We start from the raw sequence: 18,113 nt of genomic DNA on the forward strand, positions 1-18,113 counted from the left end.
TTAAATAATGAGCCATATAGGCTTGGTACATGAGCGGTTCGCATTTGCAGAAAGAGTTCATACCCAGGTTCCCAGGTTCGCATTTGCAGAAAGAGTTCATACCCAGTTCGCATTTGATGAACTCCAATATGATCGAGAATGAAAATGGACCTGATGGGAATATTTCAACCTATAAATACTGGTTTGATAGATACTGCAAAACATCTTCCAAGTTGTGAAAATTACAGAAATGTTTCAATAATACTAGAATTGCATATATGCCATGCCGCAAGGTAAAAGATTAGCCCACCCATGGACGGATCATTATTGTCTTACTCTCTGCTCTGCTGATCAGACAACCCAATAGAGGGATTTGAAAGATTAGCCTACCCATGGATGAATCGAAACCTAAATACAATAAAATAGCCAATTATTTTTTAATTAAAAAGAATTTATTAAAAACGTGTAACCCCCTTATTTTATAGTTGAATGATACCGAGCACCAACAATGGTTTTTTGTCTATACTTCACACCAAATAGCAGGAACAACAACAACAAAAAAATAAGTGAGCTTTGCAAGACAACATTTTGATTTCAAACCACTTGCACAAACCAACCACATCAACAAATTCCTTCAAAGATTTTGATTTGTTGGAATCGTACATAGTTGGCTCTGAATTGCCAGATTCAAGCCAGAGCTTGAAAATGACTTGTTTTATGGAAGAGTTATTTTTTAGGTTAGAGGTTGAAGAAGAGGCATCTAGACCTTTTCTCATTAATCTATGAGAGAAGACCCAATTCAAGGGACAATGTCATCAATTCAATAACATATATCTCAAATATTCCCCAAAATGTCTACATGCCCCCTTAACCTCAGTCTTATCCAATAGACTAATAAAAATGATCTTAACCTCATCATCATCTTGAAACCTAGAAATACCTCTTTGAATTCTCTTCCCAAAACCAAGCATCTTCAACAACTTTGTTAAAAAAATTCGCCCTAATTGTCAATCTTTTATAATATTTTATTTTAATCTTCAAATCTAAAGAATAAGGTAGAAAATTTTAAGTACAAGATGAGATCTTTTGCTTGAAAATTTTATGCTTTATACTAGGGACTAAAGAATGTTCAAAACAAGGGATTGAAGATGAAATTAAATAAATTAAAATTAATTTTCTATAAAAGTTGAAGTGCTTCAAAGATATAAAAATATGTATTTTTTTTTCCCTTTTTGATTGTTAAAGTTGAAAATGAGAGAAAAAATTTAGGTTATTTTTTATTAGTAGAAAAGAAGAAAAAGTCAAAGGGGCATCTCATCAATTTGAAAACCAAGGGATATCTCAAATAATCACCAAAAGGATTTAATCCCAAATCGCATTTCGAGGAACCACAAACTTCATCACAACTTTTTACATAGGAAATAAACATCCCTTGATGAAGTCAGGTACCCTAAGAAAGACCACTTAACTAAGTGGTATTTCTAAGGTCTTTGGTTCAAACCCCTTCCTATACTTAAAATAAACAAAAAATAGCTTGCTCATTCCAAAAAAAAAAATAATAATAATAAAATAAGTCAGGTACCCTTCTTATAAAAGGGTAAGGCTATGTTTGGATTGAGAGAAGTAGAGAGGAGAAATTCATTAAGAGGAGAAAAGAAGAGAAACTCAATCTCACTCCACCATTGTTTGGATTGACAGGAGATAACTTGATAACTTTGAAATTTTAAAATATTTTTAAAAGAGATCCAAGAGCAGATTTGACATAATAAAATATTTTTAAAAGATTTCTCTCCATTTTTCTCCTCTTCTCTCCCATCACATAACAATCCAAACAAGAGAAATAGAGAAAAACTCATTTATTTCTCTTCTCTTCTCTCCATTTCTCTCAATCCAAACTCAGCTTAATTGACCAAAGGAAGAGTGCCAAGCTGCAGTTTTTGAGCTCGCAGTGGGCATAGAATTAGGGCAATTTTATAACGTTTTGACACATCTCAAGGAATTGGACATACTGATTCATCTGCACAATACTATCACAAAATATAGATAATATTTTTTGTGTCGGTAAGATACACAAAATTTATCGTCATTGTCTACACCTTATCCCTAATATTGGGGAAGGCAACATGAATCTTTTTCTCCATTCAACTCTGTTTAGAGTAACATCTTCTGTTGAGGAAAGAAATGAAGTTTATATCAGTAAATAAAAAATAAATGAAAAAATGATTATAAAAAAAATCCGTGGATGCTGTATAGCTTTCAATGGTAACACAAATAATATTGATTTCGACATTATAGAGTCGTGTAAAGTTACTCTACTACATTGTGGCTCCCAAGCCCAGCTAATGGAGAGTTTACATCAGGGCTGGCAGCCGATGTAAAAACTCGCAACCTGTCAACATGAATAATGATGGTTTAATTCAAGGCTGGGCTTGAGATGGGCTTGAGACGGACCGATGTGAGGGAATAGGATTCCTTCAGCCAAACTCAATTTTAGAAATAAAACTTTGATGTTGATGAAGTTTTGAATATGAATATTACTTAAATAAATTGAATTAAATGCATGGATAATGGTACAAATATGTGAAAAGTTATATATATATATATGCCAGAAGCCCAGAAGATGACACTTGATGTTCAAAAGCATGATAAGGGAAAATTTATTTTGTTCACATTCATGAAAATTTATTTAAAAAATAGTAAAATAAGAAGAATAATCATGAAATTTATGAAGGTTTTCAACATCAAGCAATAAAAGGCACAAAAACGCCTTTTACTTCAGAAATCCAATGATCTACCATCAGCTCCTACAATTGGAAATAAGTACAGGTGATTGAGGACCTAGAAAAGTATATCGTTATAACTCGGTAGCAAAGTCATAGAAACCAAATATAATGGTTGTGGAGATAATGAATCAAGTCTTGTAGGAAAAAAAATTGTCAAGATTTGGGGAAGGGGAGGCTGGTCTTTGGAGGAAAATTATTGCTGGATTAAGGGTCATGATTTGGTGAGTTCTTGGTCAAAGCATTCTACTCGGTGCTTTCTAACTCTTCAAATGAGTCATTCCTCGCACTTGTATCAAGGTCTATAATCCCATAGAAAGATATCTATGTATATATTTGTTCGGTCAGATGTTCTTGATAAAATCTTAACCATTGACCTATTTAATCAATTGTGTAAAGTTCACTGTGAATTTTACGTAATGGTGCAAAGAAAATGGGAAAAATGTCAATCATCTCCTTGTATATTTTTCTTTTATATATTTTTCATCTGAGAATGGGTTACCCGGGACTCAAACCGGGAACTAGTCGGATGGAGTAGAGAATTTCCTTGTAGAAATAGGATAAAAAATCCCTCCCCAATAGCAAGCTATCTGATCCCATTTCTTTTCATTATTTCATATGTATTAAATTCTTTCTTCTTTTTTTTTATCTACATTGGTCCTTACTAACTAGTCATGTTAAAAGCTTTTAATGCAGAGGTAGAACCCGGTGGTGTCTACTCCTATATGCTATTTGCTGGTGTATTTGAAGGAGAGGAATACGATATCTTACAAAGATAAAGAGAAAGAAATGAGTGCTGTAATGATGAATATCAAAGCAAATCTGTTTCTTTGGTCAAGATGCATGAGGAGTTCAGGGGAGCAAATTTCAAGGACTTTATTTTTAAGTGGGATTCATTGATTCTGTGAGAGAGTGGGACATTTTCTTTCTAGTAATCGGGTTTGGCTGGGTTGTGCTCTTCAGGAGGTCTCCTTGACCGTTAAGCCTTCCTTTCTCTCTATCAACTTCTTTTGTTTTTATTAATGAAATCTATACATTTTACCCAGCCCAGCCCCACCACACACACACACACGCGCGCGCGCGCGCACAATGAAAAAAATAATCATGTTAAGGAGGGAATCTAGTATAAGTCTTTTAATATCGAAGAAGTCAATCTAACATCATATTACTGTGATAACCAAAAGTCTCGTATATACACAAGGAGATTAGTTTCTATTGGAAGGGAACCACTTGTGGATCAATATACATTGGGACTAACATCCATTAAACACAAGTACTCCACAGAAAATTGTATACCTACACGATGGAGAAAGCAAGATTGAAGAAAAATAAAGAAATAAATAAAAAGTGGGAGTGGAAGGAATTTAGTTGAGGTGTCCAAGACGAAAGAATAAAATTGTAAAATTACAAGAGATTTCTAGGTCAGCCATTTGAATTGGTATCTACTTTTATTTTGTAGTTCTTTAATGTCAGAAAACAGTTATTAGGGACATTCTCACATAGTCTTATGTTGCAGCCTTTGACCACTCAATTAACTTAAGGCCATGGTTACAATAAGGCTTTGATGATGCTGATGATGAATGTCATGGCTTAGGAATTGAGTGAAAGAAAGCCTATATGAAAAGATTGATCCTTCTTTAGGATGCTAGAAAAAGGTTTTCTCTATACAAATTAGATTGGGCTTACTTCAACAAAGAAGTGATGTTAATGTACTCACGATTAGGGGTGGCAATCTTGGCACGACCCACGAACATGACTCGAAAACGACACGAGATTAATGGGCTTGGATCATACTAGTGTCAACCTATTTAACACAATTATTAAATGAGTCGGGTCCAGGTTAGGGGCATCAACCCCCTTAACCCATTTTTGACACGTTTAGTTATTTTGTCATTAACGTGTAGTTTTAAATATTTTAACAAATATTTAAGAATTTTTTAAAATTTCCCATTTTTTATGATAAAACTTAGTTTATGTTTAGCGATACTTAATTTATGTTGGTAAACATTGGTTTATTATTGCGTGACTTTATTTTTAGTAATGGTATTTTATTTTTGGTGGTGCAAATGAAACTTATTTATTCCAATAAAGATTAGAAATTTATTAAACAGGTTATATGTGGGTCCGGTCAGGTATACCTACTTATAAATGGGTTGTGTTTGGGTTCAAGTTTTTGACACAATTATTAAATGGGTCAGGTTTGAGTCTGGTAAATTTTCATTATACCCTTGCCTCAACACGACACAAACACGACCCGACCCATTGCCACCCCTACTCACGATTGTCAAATGCAAGCGCATATGCCATTTCTAGATAGTTTATCGCATTTTCCATGGCATAATCAATATCCAGTGGTATACATAGGTGTATATATTTTTACTAAGTATAAAATTTAAATAAGAATAAAAGCAAGAGGCAGAGAGATGCTCCTTTACAGGAAAGGGAACAAAGCAACATAAAAAAGAAGATACAAAAAATGGAATCCCTTTTAACTCATAAGGAGAAATTTTTATGCACTTTACAGTCCAATAAATGGAATCCCAACTCCTTTTGGAACCTACTCAATGATATACAATCCAGTTAGATTTCAAAACAGTTGTTAGTAGCATTGAGCAAAATTATGATATGATGCCATCTAAAGCAAGAAAAACTCTTATCCTCTCGAGTAGGTGCAAGTGCAACCCGTGGAAATGTCCCTATTGAAGTCAAATTGAGAGTTTGGGACATATACAATAAAAACAATTATGAAGTGGTAAGATGTGTGGAGTGTTGTTTCCACGTTCTAAGTTCAAACCCCCCTTGAACACACCTTCATTTGCTAACCACTAACCCTATACCTATCCAAAAAATGAAAACAAAGAATATCATCAATATACTCATTAATATAAATATGTGTATATTATATACCATAATACCACAGTTACTTGGAAATGCTTGCCACAATACATGGCTTGACAGTCAACTTACCGAACTTTCTACCTATAATTTCCGTACTTTCTAGAGTTAGCAACAACAGGTCAAAGATATGAGCTTGGCACCCTAACTTTCATTTCGGTGACACATCTAGAATTTATGGGACCAAATACTACAATATGCCACTTCAGATGGAGCCTTTATGTTCATTAAAGAAGCATACTGTCTTTCGATGAAAAGCAATCTAACTATATAAACAATATAGAGATACCACTATCAACAAAATTAACTATGAAACACTCAATTAAATAGTCTTATTATGGTCATATGATCTAGAAAAAAAAAAAAAAACAGAAGAATTCATGAGATCAAGGAAATTAGAGATTGGACTCCAATGATAAAGTTTGCTTGACTTCTATCATCTATTATAATTGGTTCCATAACTTCAATAAAAAATGTTTAACCTTTCCTAAATTTCTTAGACCCAATTAACTAGAATTGGTCTTGTAATTTAAATGAGATATCAAATTAATCCCATTTCTATCAAACCAAAAGAGATCAATTTCAATAAACAAAATCAAACATTAACACAAAAAGGAATTATCCCAAAAATCATACCTGAAGTCACTCAATCCATCAAACCTCCCCTAACTTCAGACATCACAGTATCACCATCCTCAACCAATCTTCCACTTGCACCAACACCCACACTACTGCTTCCTTCAACCGGAAAGCTCGACACGGTCTCCCCACTATTTGCCGGTCCAGCCGAACTCGTCTCGGCTTGAGCCATCCGAGTCGGTGATGAAGATGTACCCAAAGAATTCGATCTCAAAGGAAAAACAAGTCTATGTCTCCTTACAATATGCCTCAAAGTCCTCTCCATCCCAAATAAATCCTCCTCTTCATCAACCAAACTCCTCAATCTGACAGCAACACCACTACTCGATCTCCTCTCGGTCTCATCAGTCGGGAGACAAAATCGACAAACGGGGCAAGAATTATGCTGCGAAAGCCAAGGAAGAATACAATCGAAATGATAAATGTGATTACAAGGCAATTGCTTGGCTTCCACATCGATTAAGAACTCGTCTTTACAGACCGCGCAGAGAATCGTATCGGAAGCTAAGAAAGAACTAGTGATCTTGACAGTTGGGATCGATTCGATGGAGGATTTGGAGGCAGGAGAGGAGGAGGAATGATGGTGGTGGAATTGAGTAGTAGTGGTGGTGGGATCTTCATCGGGATCTGCGAGATGTTGGATCAAACGGTCTAGGAGGTAAGCGTTGGAGAGACGAAGAGTTGGAGGGATTTGGAAGGGATCGAGATCATCGTCTTCGGTTGGAGTTAGGGTTTGAGGAGGTGAAGGAGAAAGATTGGGGAAAGTGTGGAGAGGAGGAGGAAGAGAAGAGAAATTAGGGTTAGGGTTAGGGTTAGGGTTGAGTTCCATTTCTTCAAGGAAATCGCCCTGACAATGAGGGCAGAGAAGAAGAGGAGAAGAAGAGAAGAGAGAAACACTCATGTCGCACTCGTGACACCAATATGTCTGTCTTCCGCCATTGTTGTTGTTGTTCGAAAGAGTGTTAATTGAAGACATTCTTTTTCTCTCTCTACTTTCTCTCTCTTCTGTCTGTGTAATGGTGTGATGATGCTCTCTTTTGGAGAAATGCAGCCGAATTGGCCAAAAAGCCTGAAAGTAGTTAGCTTAGCTTATGCTCGTCTGCTTCTTATGACGTGAAGTTACTATAATATCCTTTTAAATAATAGAATATGAATATTACACATTTTTGAAGTAGTTTCAAGGGCAAGTTATCTTGACGTAGTTGAAAAACAAGATAAATAGCCAATGTGAATCGACCACATGTAATTTTGAAGAATAAAGTCTAGCCTTACTAACATAGTAAAATTTTAAAGCTTGTTGAAATTGCCATTTGGCATTCAAAAATCATGATGGGTAAGTTTGTATTACCTAGCGAAATAGTCGAAATTAGGGTCCCTACAAAATGCAAGATGTAATCTACCCCTAGGACCTTCGTTGAGTTGGTCAAAATGTTAACTTAAACAATTTTGTGCAAACGAAAAGGATTATGAAATACCCTCACAAATGTAAAAGTACAAAATTTTCCTTGTCCTCTTACACTTACTCTAATCGATTGATCAAACACTTCAAACTCAACATAAACGCTGAAGCAAAACCCTAAATTCTCGATTTTCTTCGATTTCTCTCATCACCACTCTAAATCTAAATGTAAATCATAGATATTTCGAAATCCTAAACCCTTATTTTCGTTAGAACTTGCGCTTGATCTCCAGTTTCGTTAGAACTCATGCTCGACCCCCATTTTTGTTGGAACTCGTGCTCGTTTTCAAGCCATTGTCATCATTTGTACTCGAGATAATCATCATTTTGAACACTTGAAGCCATTGTTTTGAACACACTGATCTTAGGTATGTAGTGCTTTTCAAATTTCTTTAACTCAGATGAATTCATGTCTTAATCCCATGATTTTTTTAGGTTATTTCAACACACTGATATTTTGTTATGAATTTTAACATTTGAAGCCATCATTTTGAACATACTAATCTCAGGTATGTTTCAATTTTATTAATACCAATGAGTTCATGTCTTGATCCCAACATTTTTTAGGGTTATTTCATTACACTAATATCTTGTTTTGAACACATTGATTGATCTCTTTTGCTTGGGATATTTCAGTACATTGAGAGTTCATGTATGTTTTTACACACTGATTGTTTGAAATTTGTTTATAAATGCATCTCTATTGATTGTGAAATTTCATATCTTTAGGGTTTAGAATTGATTACAATTAATTGTTTATACGGTTAATTATTTTGGAAGTTGATTATTTATTTCTGAAATTGTTTTACGATTTAGAGTTTATGCTCATTTGTTTAGGATTTAAAGCTTATGTTCATTTGATTACATTTTGGTTAATTGTCTGAAATTAGTTAATAAATGCTACTATTATTTTTTGAAATAGATATTATTGTGTATTATTGGGGTTGTAAACACCCCAATTTGCATGGGGCCCATTCAAAAAGTGTATTTTTAAATCAAATTGTTGACAAAAGGGTCAAGGGCCTAAGTGTGCAAAATCCATTATTTTTCTAAATAAAAGTTGTTACACCCCAAAAACTCAACCCGAAACCCTATGATTCCCAAGTTGAATTCAAAGGCATGATATATAACTTATATCATAATAGTCAATATATAAGCATAAACGACAAATAAATAACTATATGTCATACCTGATTATTGCCTGTGGCGCCCCGCTGAACGCTAACACAAATCCCCATGTCAGATCTCGAGGTATTATGTAGCACCTCGAAATTTCGACATGGTCTCCTCTGTTTATGTTAGCATTCCAAGGCGTTCAACCTGCACCTGATAAACGACATACAATCCTGCATACATATACAAAATATAATACTAGCGGAAGCCTATATAAGTCTAATAACGTACGAATTATCAGAGTGCGGAAGAAGAAAATTTACGGGATTATACAAAATTTTCTCACTCTAACAAGAGTCCTAACGCTCAATACAAATCTATAATACTCCTAGACAAATGGAGTATAACTCCAATACTTACCAGGTGACGGACTCTGGCTGTCTATCTGACCCACCAGATGATCCTCGCTCTTGTCCTACACTTGTTTCGCCAAGCTTCAGATCTGAAACTAAAAAAAATGGAGAAGGAAAGGGTGAGTAACAATGGTTACCCAGTAAGGAAGCAACAATCTCTACCAATAACCTCTCCTAACATGAACGAATAAACATACTGAATCATTTTAAAATAAACAAAGTTTTACAGAAGAAAACTACGATTAACTGGTACATATAGCCAGGGATGAGCAACTAAACATTTTAAAACTCACATTACATCAATCAACAGTACTCACTATAACATTCTCTTTTTATACAAATCTAATTGATCAAATGGAAACATTAAATATGGATTTCATTTTATATATCAAAATAAGCAACAGATACATAATACACAATGGTGGAGTATTGAAATTAGAGTGTTGGGATTCACGACTAGATCACTCCCAGTCGGGACATGATGTTACAATTTCTCTCTGGCTTTTAGTTCCTGATTTTGTGGCCGGTCGCTGCACTTATCACGTTTGGTTGACCATTTATCCGGCTCAGGCTGGCCGTTTGACGTGACCGTAAGCAATGGGTCTCTTTTCGATGTATCAGAACGTTCGACTACTATAGATTGTTAGTGATCACTGACTAATCATCTTCGTCTATGCCTATCAGGCGTACATGTGATTCCCAAATTTACAAACCATTCGTATACGACCACCTTTACATTACAAATTCACTGGTAAAGATAGAGAGGAATAAACCCGGATTCCAGTTGTGACTCCACTCTCATACGCGTCCCATACCACGTATGAGTTTGGTGGTCCCTACCGTACATCCCAGGATAGTACACCACTCCGGATGATATGATGCACTATCCCTTCAGGCATTCACAAACTCTTTAACAGCTCACAAAATAGCTACTTATATATATTATTTTCATTTGAAAACAAAAGAGAAATTAACAATACAAGGTTGAGAATAGATATCCAGTTTCCTACCATGCAAGTGTGGCCACCCGGCCTAAAATAAATAACATAACAGAGCGCCTCGCGCTAACAGAAAGTAAATAAACATGCAACCAGTAACATTATCCCTGGATATCCGTTCACCAACCTGCATACAACACAACAACGTAAAATGCGGACATCACCCCTCGGGTGTGATTCTGACATTTTACCATTTCATACCCTTTTTCCCTTTTTTCGACTTTTACAGTTTTCAATCTCTTCATAAAATATCCATTTTCTGATATTCATCAACTCAATATGAGTTCATTGAATATTAAATCACATTTTTCAATTATACAATTTATTTCTACCAATAATATTGAAAAAAAAATACAAATTTCATATCAAAACGGGGTCCGAGCAGTGCACAAGACCCAATTTATGGCAATAACCCGTTAAAATACTCTACCCACGTATAATTTGTTAAAAATACAATTAAACATATCAAACATGCAATTTCTGGCGTGAATTTTGAAATAAACCAAGAATTCTATATTTCGGAAATACATCCAAATTTTTCCAATAAAATTCTAAATGCAATTTTCACAATTTATGATTACTAATAGAAATTGAGAGTTCCTTACAATCACTAGGCGACGGAATTGAAGCACGTGCGCGGAAATCGAGGCGAACGACGCGAAAATCGAGACGGACCGAACTTCGAAGCGGTTGATTTTCAAAATCGGCCCGGTGGTTCTGAAGATCTCGATGTGCTCGTCTCTTCTCCCTTCTACGGCGAAAGACGGTTTGACCCCGAAATCGATGAAAACCGAGGTCGAAGTTACGAAAATCTCCGTATAAAAATACGACTGATTTTTTTACTATACGGGGTGAAAAAGACGAGAAAACGGAAGGAACTTGGTTGGGTTATGTAGAGAATGAGGCTGCAGACGTTTCTCCCTTTTGCGTCAGAAAGCGATTTGACCCCGAAACGGACGAAATCCGAGGTCAAAATTTGAAATTTCCGTATCCAAATACGGCTGATTTTTGACGATATCGGGTGAAATAGAAAGTGAAATGAAGATAGGTTGGGTGGGTTTTGTAGAGAACGAAGCTGCGGACCTTTTTCTCTTCTGCGGTAATCGTCGAAAGTGGACCGTTTGCGAGAGATCTGAAGTGGAAAAATCGGAGGAAAAACAAATTTCTTTTTTTTTTTTTCGTTTTTTTTTTTTCGCACTGTTTGGACGAGTGGGGAAGATGAGATTAAAAAAAAATTTAATATTATTTATATAATATTTGGGACGAATTCGGTATTTCGCCTATTGTTTTGATCGACGATAACTTGGTCATTCGGTCTCCAAAACTGACAAACGAATACTCTATTTCGCCTAATTTTTCATTCCGGATCTAATGGTATAGTCAATTTCTACAAATTATATCTCCATAAAAAATTTACATTTTTGGCCTGACGTGACCCATAAACTTGATGTCGTTTTCGTTTTTGATGATAATTCAACTTTCTGGTCTCCAAATTTGATAATTAAATAGTCCATGTTGAATAATTTTTCGTTATGAACCCAATGGTATAATTGAATTTTAAAAATTATTGTTATAACAAAAAGTCACTGTTTTAGCCTGGTCCGACCCGGTAATCGAGGATTTTGCAACTTTTATATTCGGACTCGCATTTGAGCGTGCTTACAGGCTAAACTATGTTTTTCGATCATTTTGAATCTAATGGTAAGGTCAGATTCCATTAAAAATGATCAGAATAAGGTCCTACAATTTTACCCTAAGTCCTACTTTCAAGATTTTCTTAAAATTCCACTATTTTTTTCCTCGAGATACGAATTAAAAATTCGGGGTGTTACATTGCCCAACAGAACATATCTATATATATATATATATTTATCCTCAAACATCAATATACTCATCGGGCGACTTATTGGTCCCTGAGTTATCTGAATATGTTCTTCTTTTTTTTCAATCCCCTGAGTTCGATTTACCACATTTTTGTAAGTAGTTACGTCAAACCTGACTATTCTTCTCCTGAGGAATGATTTGAGTCCCTCAATGAACCTTTTTACTTTTATTGACTCAATGGATATCAAGTCTGGTGCATGTCTGGCTATCAAGTGAATGTTGATTCGTACTCAGATACAGATCCATTCTTGTCGTAGATTCATGAATTACATCACCTTCTTGTCCCTAACACATTCTAGAATGTATTATTTAATGAAGATATCTTGGAATCCTGCCCCAGTAAACAGTTCTTCTCCCTATAAATTTTTGGTCATCCTCCACCAATGGATTGGTTCTCCTTCAAGCTTAAATGATGCTAAAATAACTCTCCTCATCTGAACATTGCATAACTATAAGAAGTTCTTCAGTATACATTAGCCATTCTTTTGTAATTGTTGGATCGGTTGATCCATTAAAAGTTGGCGGATGAAACCTGTTGAAATTTTGAAGGATCATTCACGGCTGGTTATGCATGTGTCATGGGAGTTCTCATCATTGGCTATGGTGGTGGTGGTATTGCATCATGAGCATGTTGGTTGTAATAACTTGAAAATCCTAAAATGTATCTCAAGGAAAGAATTTTAGATCCGTGCATTGATTTAAAAGTATGGATTCTTAATTTTTAATATTTTGAGAAAAATTAACTTCACTAATAGATTTAGAATGATCGAGAAACATACTTTAGCCTGTAAGCACGCCTAAATCTAAAGTCGATTGAAAAAATTATCAAATCATCGAGTTTCGCATTAGATATTTTTCAATAGGTAAACGACACCTTAGAGACATAATTTGATAAAATCGATCATATCATTAGATTCGTGTCGAAAAATCACCCGAAATAGAGTATAAATTTGTCCAATTCAGCATTCGAAAAAAATAATTCTCAAAATGACAAGTATGTCCCAACTTAAGTTATATAAATATCTGAATTCTATTAGAAAAATCAGATTTTTCTTATTTTCCTCTCCAAACAAATCTCAACCATTTTTTCTCGATATTTGAAACTCAGATCTACGCCAAACGAGAACAATTCGAGCCTATGTAAGGAAAGTTATTCCTCTTGCCGAGGGTTACGTGTGGACGCAAAGAAATCCGATTTTTGCCGGAAGAAAAATTTAGAGATTGACCGAAGGTGATTTTAAACTCCATTCAACCATTAAATATAGCTTGAGGTAGGTTGCCTTCCCTTCTACTTTTTAGTTATATGATAATTTCATAGAAAATTCATGTGATTGTCGATAAATCGATCGTTTCATTAAGTTTATACATATTTGAACGATTTGAATCATGTTTGCATGCTTATTTATGATTGGTTTTAGTTCATTTGATGTAATATAAGCATTTTATAGTTGGTATAATATTTGGATCAATTTTGATCGAGTTTCGACAAAAAATCAGCAATTCGAAAAAGTATCCGAATGCTGAATTTGGTTCTATTTTTTTTTTTTTTATTACTTTCATATAGTATATATACCCATTTCCTACCTTTATTTCATTAAAAATAGTTAAGTATTACTTTAAGTTCTTTAATAAATAAATAAAAATAAAGAAATTACCTATTTTAAATTTTGACTTTGAAAAATCATTTTTTCAACACTTAGCCAAATTTTCACAGATTTTCAACTTTTACGTCTTATGATTTTATCTTCGTTTTCGAGTCTTTCGACTCAACCAAAACCATCAAATGAAATTGGTTGATACTCCATAGATTTCGAATTACTTTAAAGGTGAAATTACTTTAATAGATATGTAGAAAATTAGATGATAGATTGATTGATTTAATTGATGGATGGATAGAAAGAATGTATGTTCTCGATTAATTGATGGGACAATGCCTCTAGTTCTACGTAGTGGCTATGCCACGTAAAATGTGATAGATAGATAAAGGGATGAGATGATTGATGGATGAAAATAACAGATAACTGTCATTGGAGGGCACTACCAGACTTTGTTTGTATTTTCGATTAAAAAAAATAATATATTATATACAAAATAAACTATTTTGTTTACCAGTAAAGGTTTGTAAAAAATTCATAAAGAGTAACGTGTTGCTATGTATCCGAAAGTGGTGCGTCAATCTAGGATAGTGCTAAATGTCATATGATCTTCGGTAGTATGGGATACCTTAGAGCATATTACAGCTTATGAGATCTGGGAATTTCTCTTATTTATTTTCTGGGAAACGTTGTGTGTAAAGACGGTCTCTGTATAGTGTAGAGGTAGGCGGGGTTCATATGCATTGCCTCTTGATAGGCTTCGATGCAAGGGGTTTCCTGGGCTAGTTAGTGATCACTTTTAGTCTATAGTTGTCAAACGGTCGACCTCACTGTTAGTTGAACTCAGTATTGGGTTCTTGGTCAACGGCCAGTCTGAGCCGGATAAATGGTCATTCAACCCTGGTATGCTAGACCGGCCACAAAATTAGATTATAACGATGGGATTCCACATCGAAGGTTAAGTTTAGAATATCGTATTGTCATAATTGAGGCGGTTATATCGACGTGTTCCTTTACTCTCTTATCGACTACACCGTCGTGTTCTTATTATGTATTTTTTTCTTATTTTGTGATGTTTGATAGATATTTTTATTTGATAGATGCATAGGTTACTTTAAATGATAGAAATGATAGATTGAAATTATTATAACTGTTTATTGAGTATGCTTAGAGATTTATTATATATTACATTATGAAAATTTTGCATTATTTAACTATTCAATTGATTACTCGTGTATGTATGACTCGCTGTTAGAACGACGTTCATCCTGCTGAGTAACATTCCCCTGTTACTCACCCTATCCTTCCCCTTTTAGATTATTCAACTATTGAAGAGTCGTTCTTTGAGGAGGTCATCGAGGAATAACAAATTGATGTCTTGCCACCACCATGTCTTTGAGGATTAGTAGGGAATCTTAATGATTTTTTGCTTATAGATAAGAAATATGTTAGTTTAGAAATTTTCGTAAGCTGATGAATTATGAGATTGAGGATCTTGACTTATATCAGTGTTTGTCGATTTCTTCTGTTTACTCTAGACTCTCGTATAGATGTTAGTTAAATATTTATTCCACTGCGTATATATATATATATATTCATAAGTATTATTACTTGTGAATGTTCTAGCAGGTTGTGTGATTGATTACCTCACACCTGACTGATGAATCATAGGGATTCATGTTGGAATTTCGGGGCGTGACATTGGTGATTTTATTTTTCTCCAAGCTTTGCCACCTCTCCAACCAACTTTGTTTGACTTTTTGCCAGAACTGCAATTGTCCCAAATATTCAATTCAAACTATCATCCGAGTTTTAGCCAGATGATGGACATGTATCTTAGCTTCTTCGTCCTCTCATAGTATTCTAAGTAGAATATAAATGTTGTAGAGGTGATACTATTTATCAACGAAGTGCAACCTTTATTTCAGTATATTTAGTTTGTTTACACACAATTTTCTTAAAGATTTTAATCATGTCCATCTCGTTAATTCTAAATAAAGTAGTTGTTGTAAGATTTCAACTTACTTCTTATTCTTTCTATACACTTCTTCTGATCCTAACTTTCGATGTGGAAGGTTTTGTTTTTAGACTCCTAAGATTGAACGTGATTATGTCCCATACAGACCTAATGTTATGTTCTGATACCATATTGTCACGTTCTAAAAATTCAATCTAAATCCCTATGATTCTCAAGTTGAATATAGAGGCATGATATATAACTCATATCATGATAGTCAATATATATAAACGTAAATGATAAATAAATAACTATATATCATACCTGATCATTGCCCAATAGAACAGATATATCCTCAAACATTAATATACTTGACATATATAGATAAAACAATAACAACATAATATTGTATTCATAGTTACATAAGAAAACGACAGTTGAAAACTTAAACCTATTGGAATTTAGAGGGTGAATTTGAAAATCCTTTAATATTCAATATGTTTTAACTATTTGGTACAACAATCTTTAAACCATAGAGTAATTCAATCCCATATTTGCTTTATGTTTTATGTTTTATATTTTATATTTTTCCTTTATTGCTTTAAGTTTAGTTGAAAGTTTTGTTTTTGCCTTGAGTAATTTTAGTCTCGCATCGATTAGGAAAATAATTGATTTGTAATTCTTAAATAGTTGTACTTCTAGTAACTTTAAAGTGGATAGAAGTAGTGGGCGGACTCATGCGAGCACACACGGGGGCCCAAGAGAAAAATCCAATGTTCCAATTGGGATTTGGATCCACTAGTTCGAAAAACCTTAATATGTGTGTGCACGTATAACGTGCACGCAGGGGGTGCAAAATCTCATATTTACACCTCACATGGATGCGCGCAAAAGCCCATTTTTACTTTAATTATCAAGGTCCAATTTTATTTAAAAATTCTATACGTTTGTTTTGAACTAGTGTGTATTTTCTGAACCAGTACATTGTGTATGTTCTAGAACCAACACATTCGAAGAGGTTTGTGACTGTTCTAAACAGTCACTTTCTCTTTATTTATTTTCAAGGTTTAATCGATTTAACACATTTTATCTTTGCTATTTTATTTTTGTATTTTTCGACTGCTAATACATTTTTTATTCTACGTTGTGAAAGCACACAACATCATCGAGTTCGAAGTTATGTTTCCAATTTAGAGTACCCTTTTGGAAATGTGGGTTATTGTATCCTGTAAAACGAACGCCTACAGACTGTGGTACCATAACAGGGGCGAATTTCATTTTAGGACAGTGCTTTGTGCATGTCTCGACCATTTTATTGAGGTAATATTTTTCTATTATATTCAATTTGAAAATCAAGATTATTTCAAACTTCTTCTCCTTCTTTCCATAAGAAATCAGTACTAAAAAACTAACAAAACTTAATTCTAGTTCAAGACTCATTAGTGGTACCCATACTCCCCTCCTAGAAGCTTGGAGTAATCTTCTATAAAGCCTTAGTATTGAGCCTCCTCACAAAGATCACCTAAATCAATTGCACCTAAAATTTGTCGTGTTATAAGGGTAAGTAACAAGGGAATTACCAAATAGGGGAATCTTACAATTCTAAATAATAATACCCTACAAGCATTTTAAACATTTTAGGAATTTGCAAATCATACATGTTTGATATTCACCACATAATTGAAAATAATTAAATATCGATATTACAAAACCTAGTAGGAAAATGAAATACAATTAAAAAATCTAAAAAATAACTGTTCATAATATAACATCAAGTAATATATTATTATAATAAAGAGTTGATGGTCGCGATTAATGTAAACATCTTAGTCAAAATACGATTATTCCAATACTTCATCAGTTTGGAATCTCATATTTAGCTCTTAATTCTATGATCAACCTCTACTACAATTTATGTGCCTATTTTTTGATTCAAGTTGACTGTTGACTAAACCTTAAGAAACGAGTCAAATCAAGTAGGTCATTTTTTTACTACTCTAGACTATTAATGATCATTAACTAACCATCTTCATCTATGCTAATTTGCCGTGTATGTGATCTTCGATAATCTCTATCAATTATACAATTATCTATATCTTTTTCTCTATTAAAGATAGAAAAAAAAATTATCGGATTCCTGTTATGATATTGTGTTATTATGTATCTTATAATACATAAGAATTCAAATAATGCAATTGTATTCTAGAATAACACATCGTTTTGAAAATATCACAACACGTTATTCTTTATAGGTTTTCATAATCTCTTTAGTAAATCACTAAAATATTACATATAGGTATTTGTTTTCTTTTTAAAATATATTAAAAGTAAAATATACACGTGTCTTAAATATCCAGTCCACTTTTAAATATACAGTCTCATCTTCTTTTTTTTCTTTCGA

The 18,113-nt window shown here is 33.9% G+C and overlaps 1 protein-coding gene across 1 annotated transcript; it reads right to left on the reverse strand.

Annotated features, from left to right (window-relative positions):
• Positions 1–1,991: 1,991 nt before the first annotated feature.
• LOC147381600 (E3 ubiquitin-protein ligase RING1-like) lies at positions 1,992–7,358 on the reverse strand. The gene is made up of 2 exons (XM_086430195.1): positions 6,291–7,358; positions 1,992–2,145 (listed from the first exon to the last, which is right to left on the reverse strand). Exon 1 carries the CDS (start codon positions 7,267–7,269, stop codon positions 6,301–6,303), a length of 969 nt encoding a protein of 322 aa, XP_086286321.1. The 5' UTR covers positions 7,270–7,358; the 3' UTR covers positions 1,992–2,145; positions 6,291–6,300.
• Positions 7,359–18,113: the final 10,755 nt, after the last annotated feature.

This window comes from Akebia trifoliata, unplaced genomic scaffold, assembly GCF_017979445.1.
Source record: "Akebia trifoliata isolate Shusen 1 unplaced genomic scaffold, ASM1797944v1 Contig00341_ERROPOS679206+, whole genome shotgun sequence".
Taxonomy (NCBI): domain Eukaryota; kingdom Viridiplantae; phylum Streptophyta; class Magnoliopsida; order Ranunculales; family Lardizabalaceae; genus Akebia; species Akebia trifoliata.

What these genes read in the sequence shown, in the direction of transcription:
- LOC147381600 (XM_086430195.1), bottom strand. Translation starts at nt 7,269, where the DNA reads ATGTCTTCAATTAACACTCTTTCGAACAACAACAACAATGGCGGAAGA.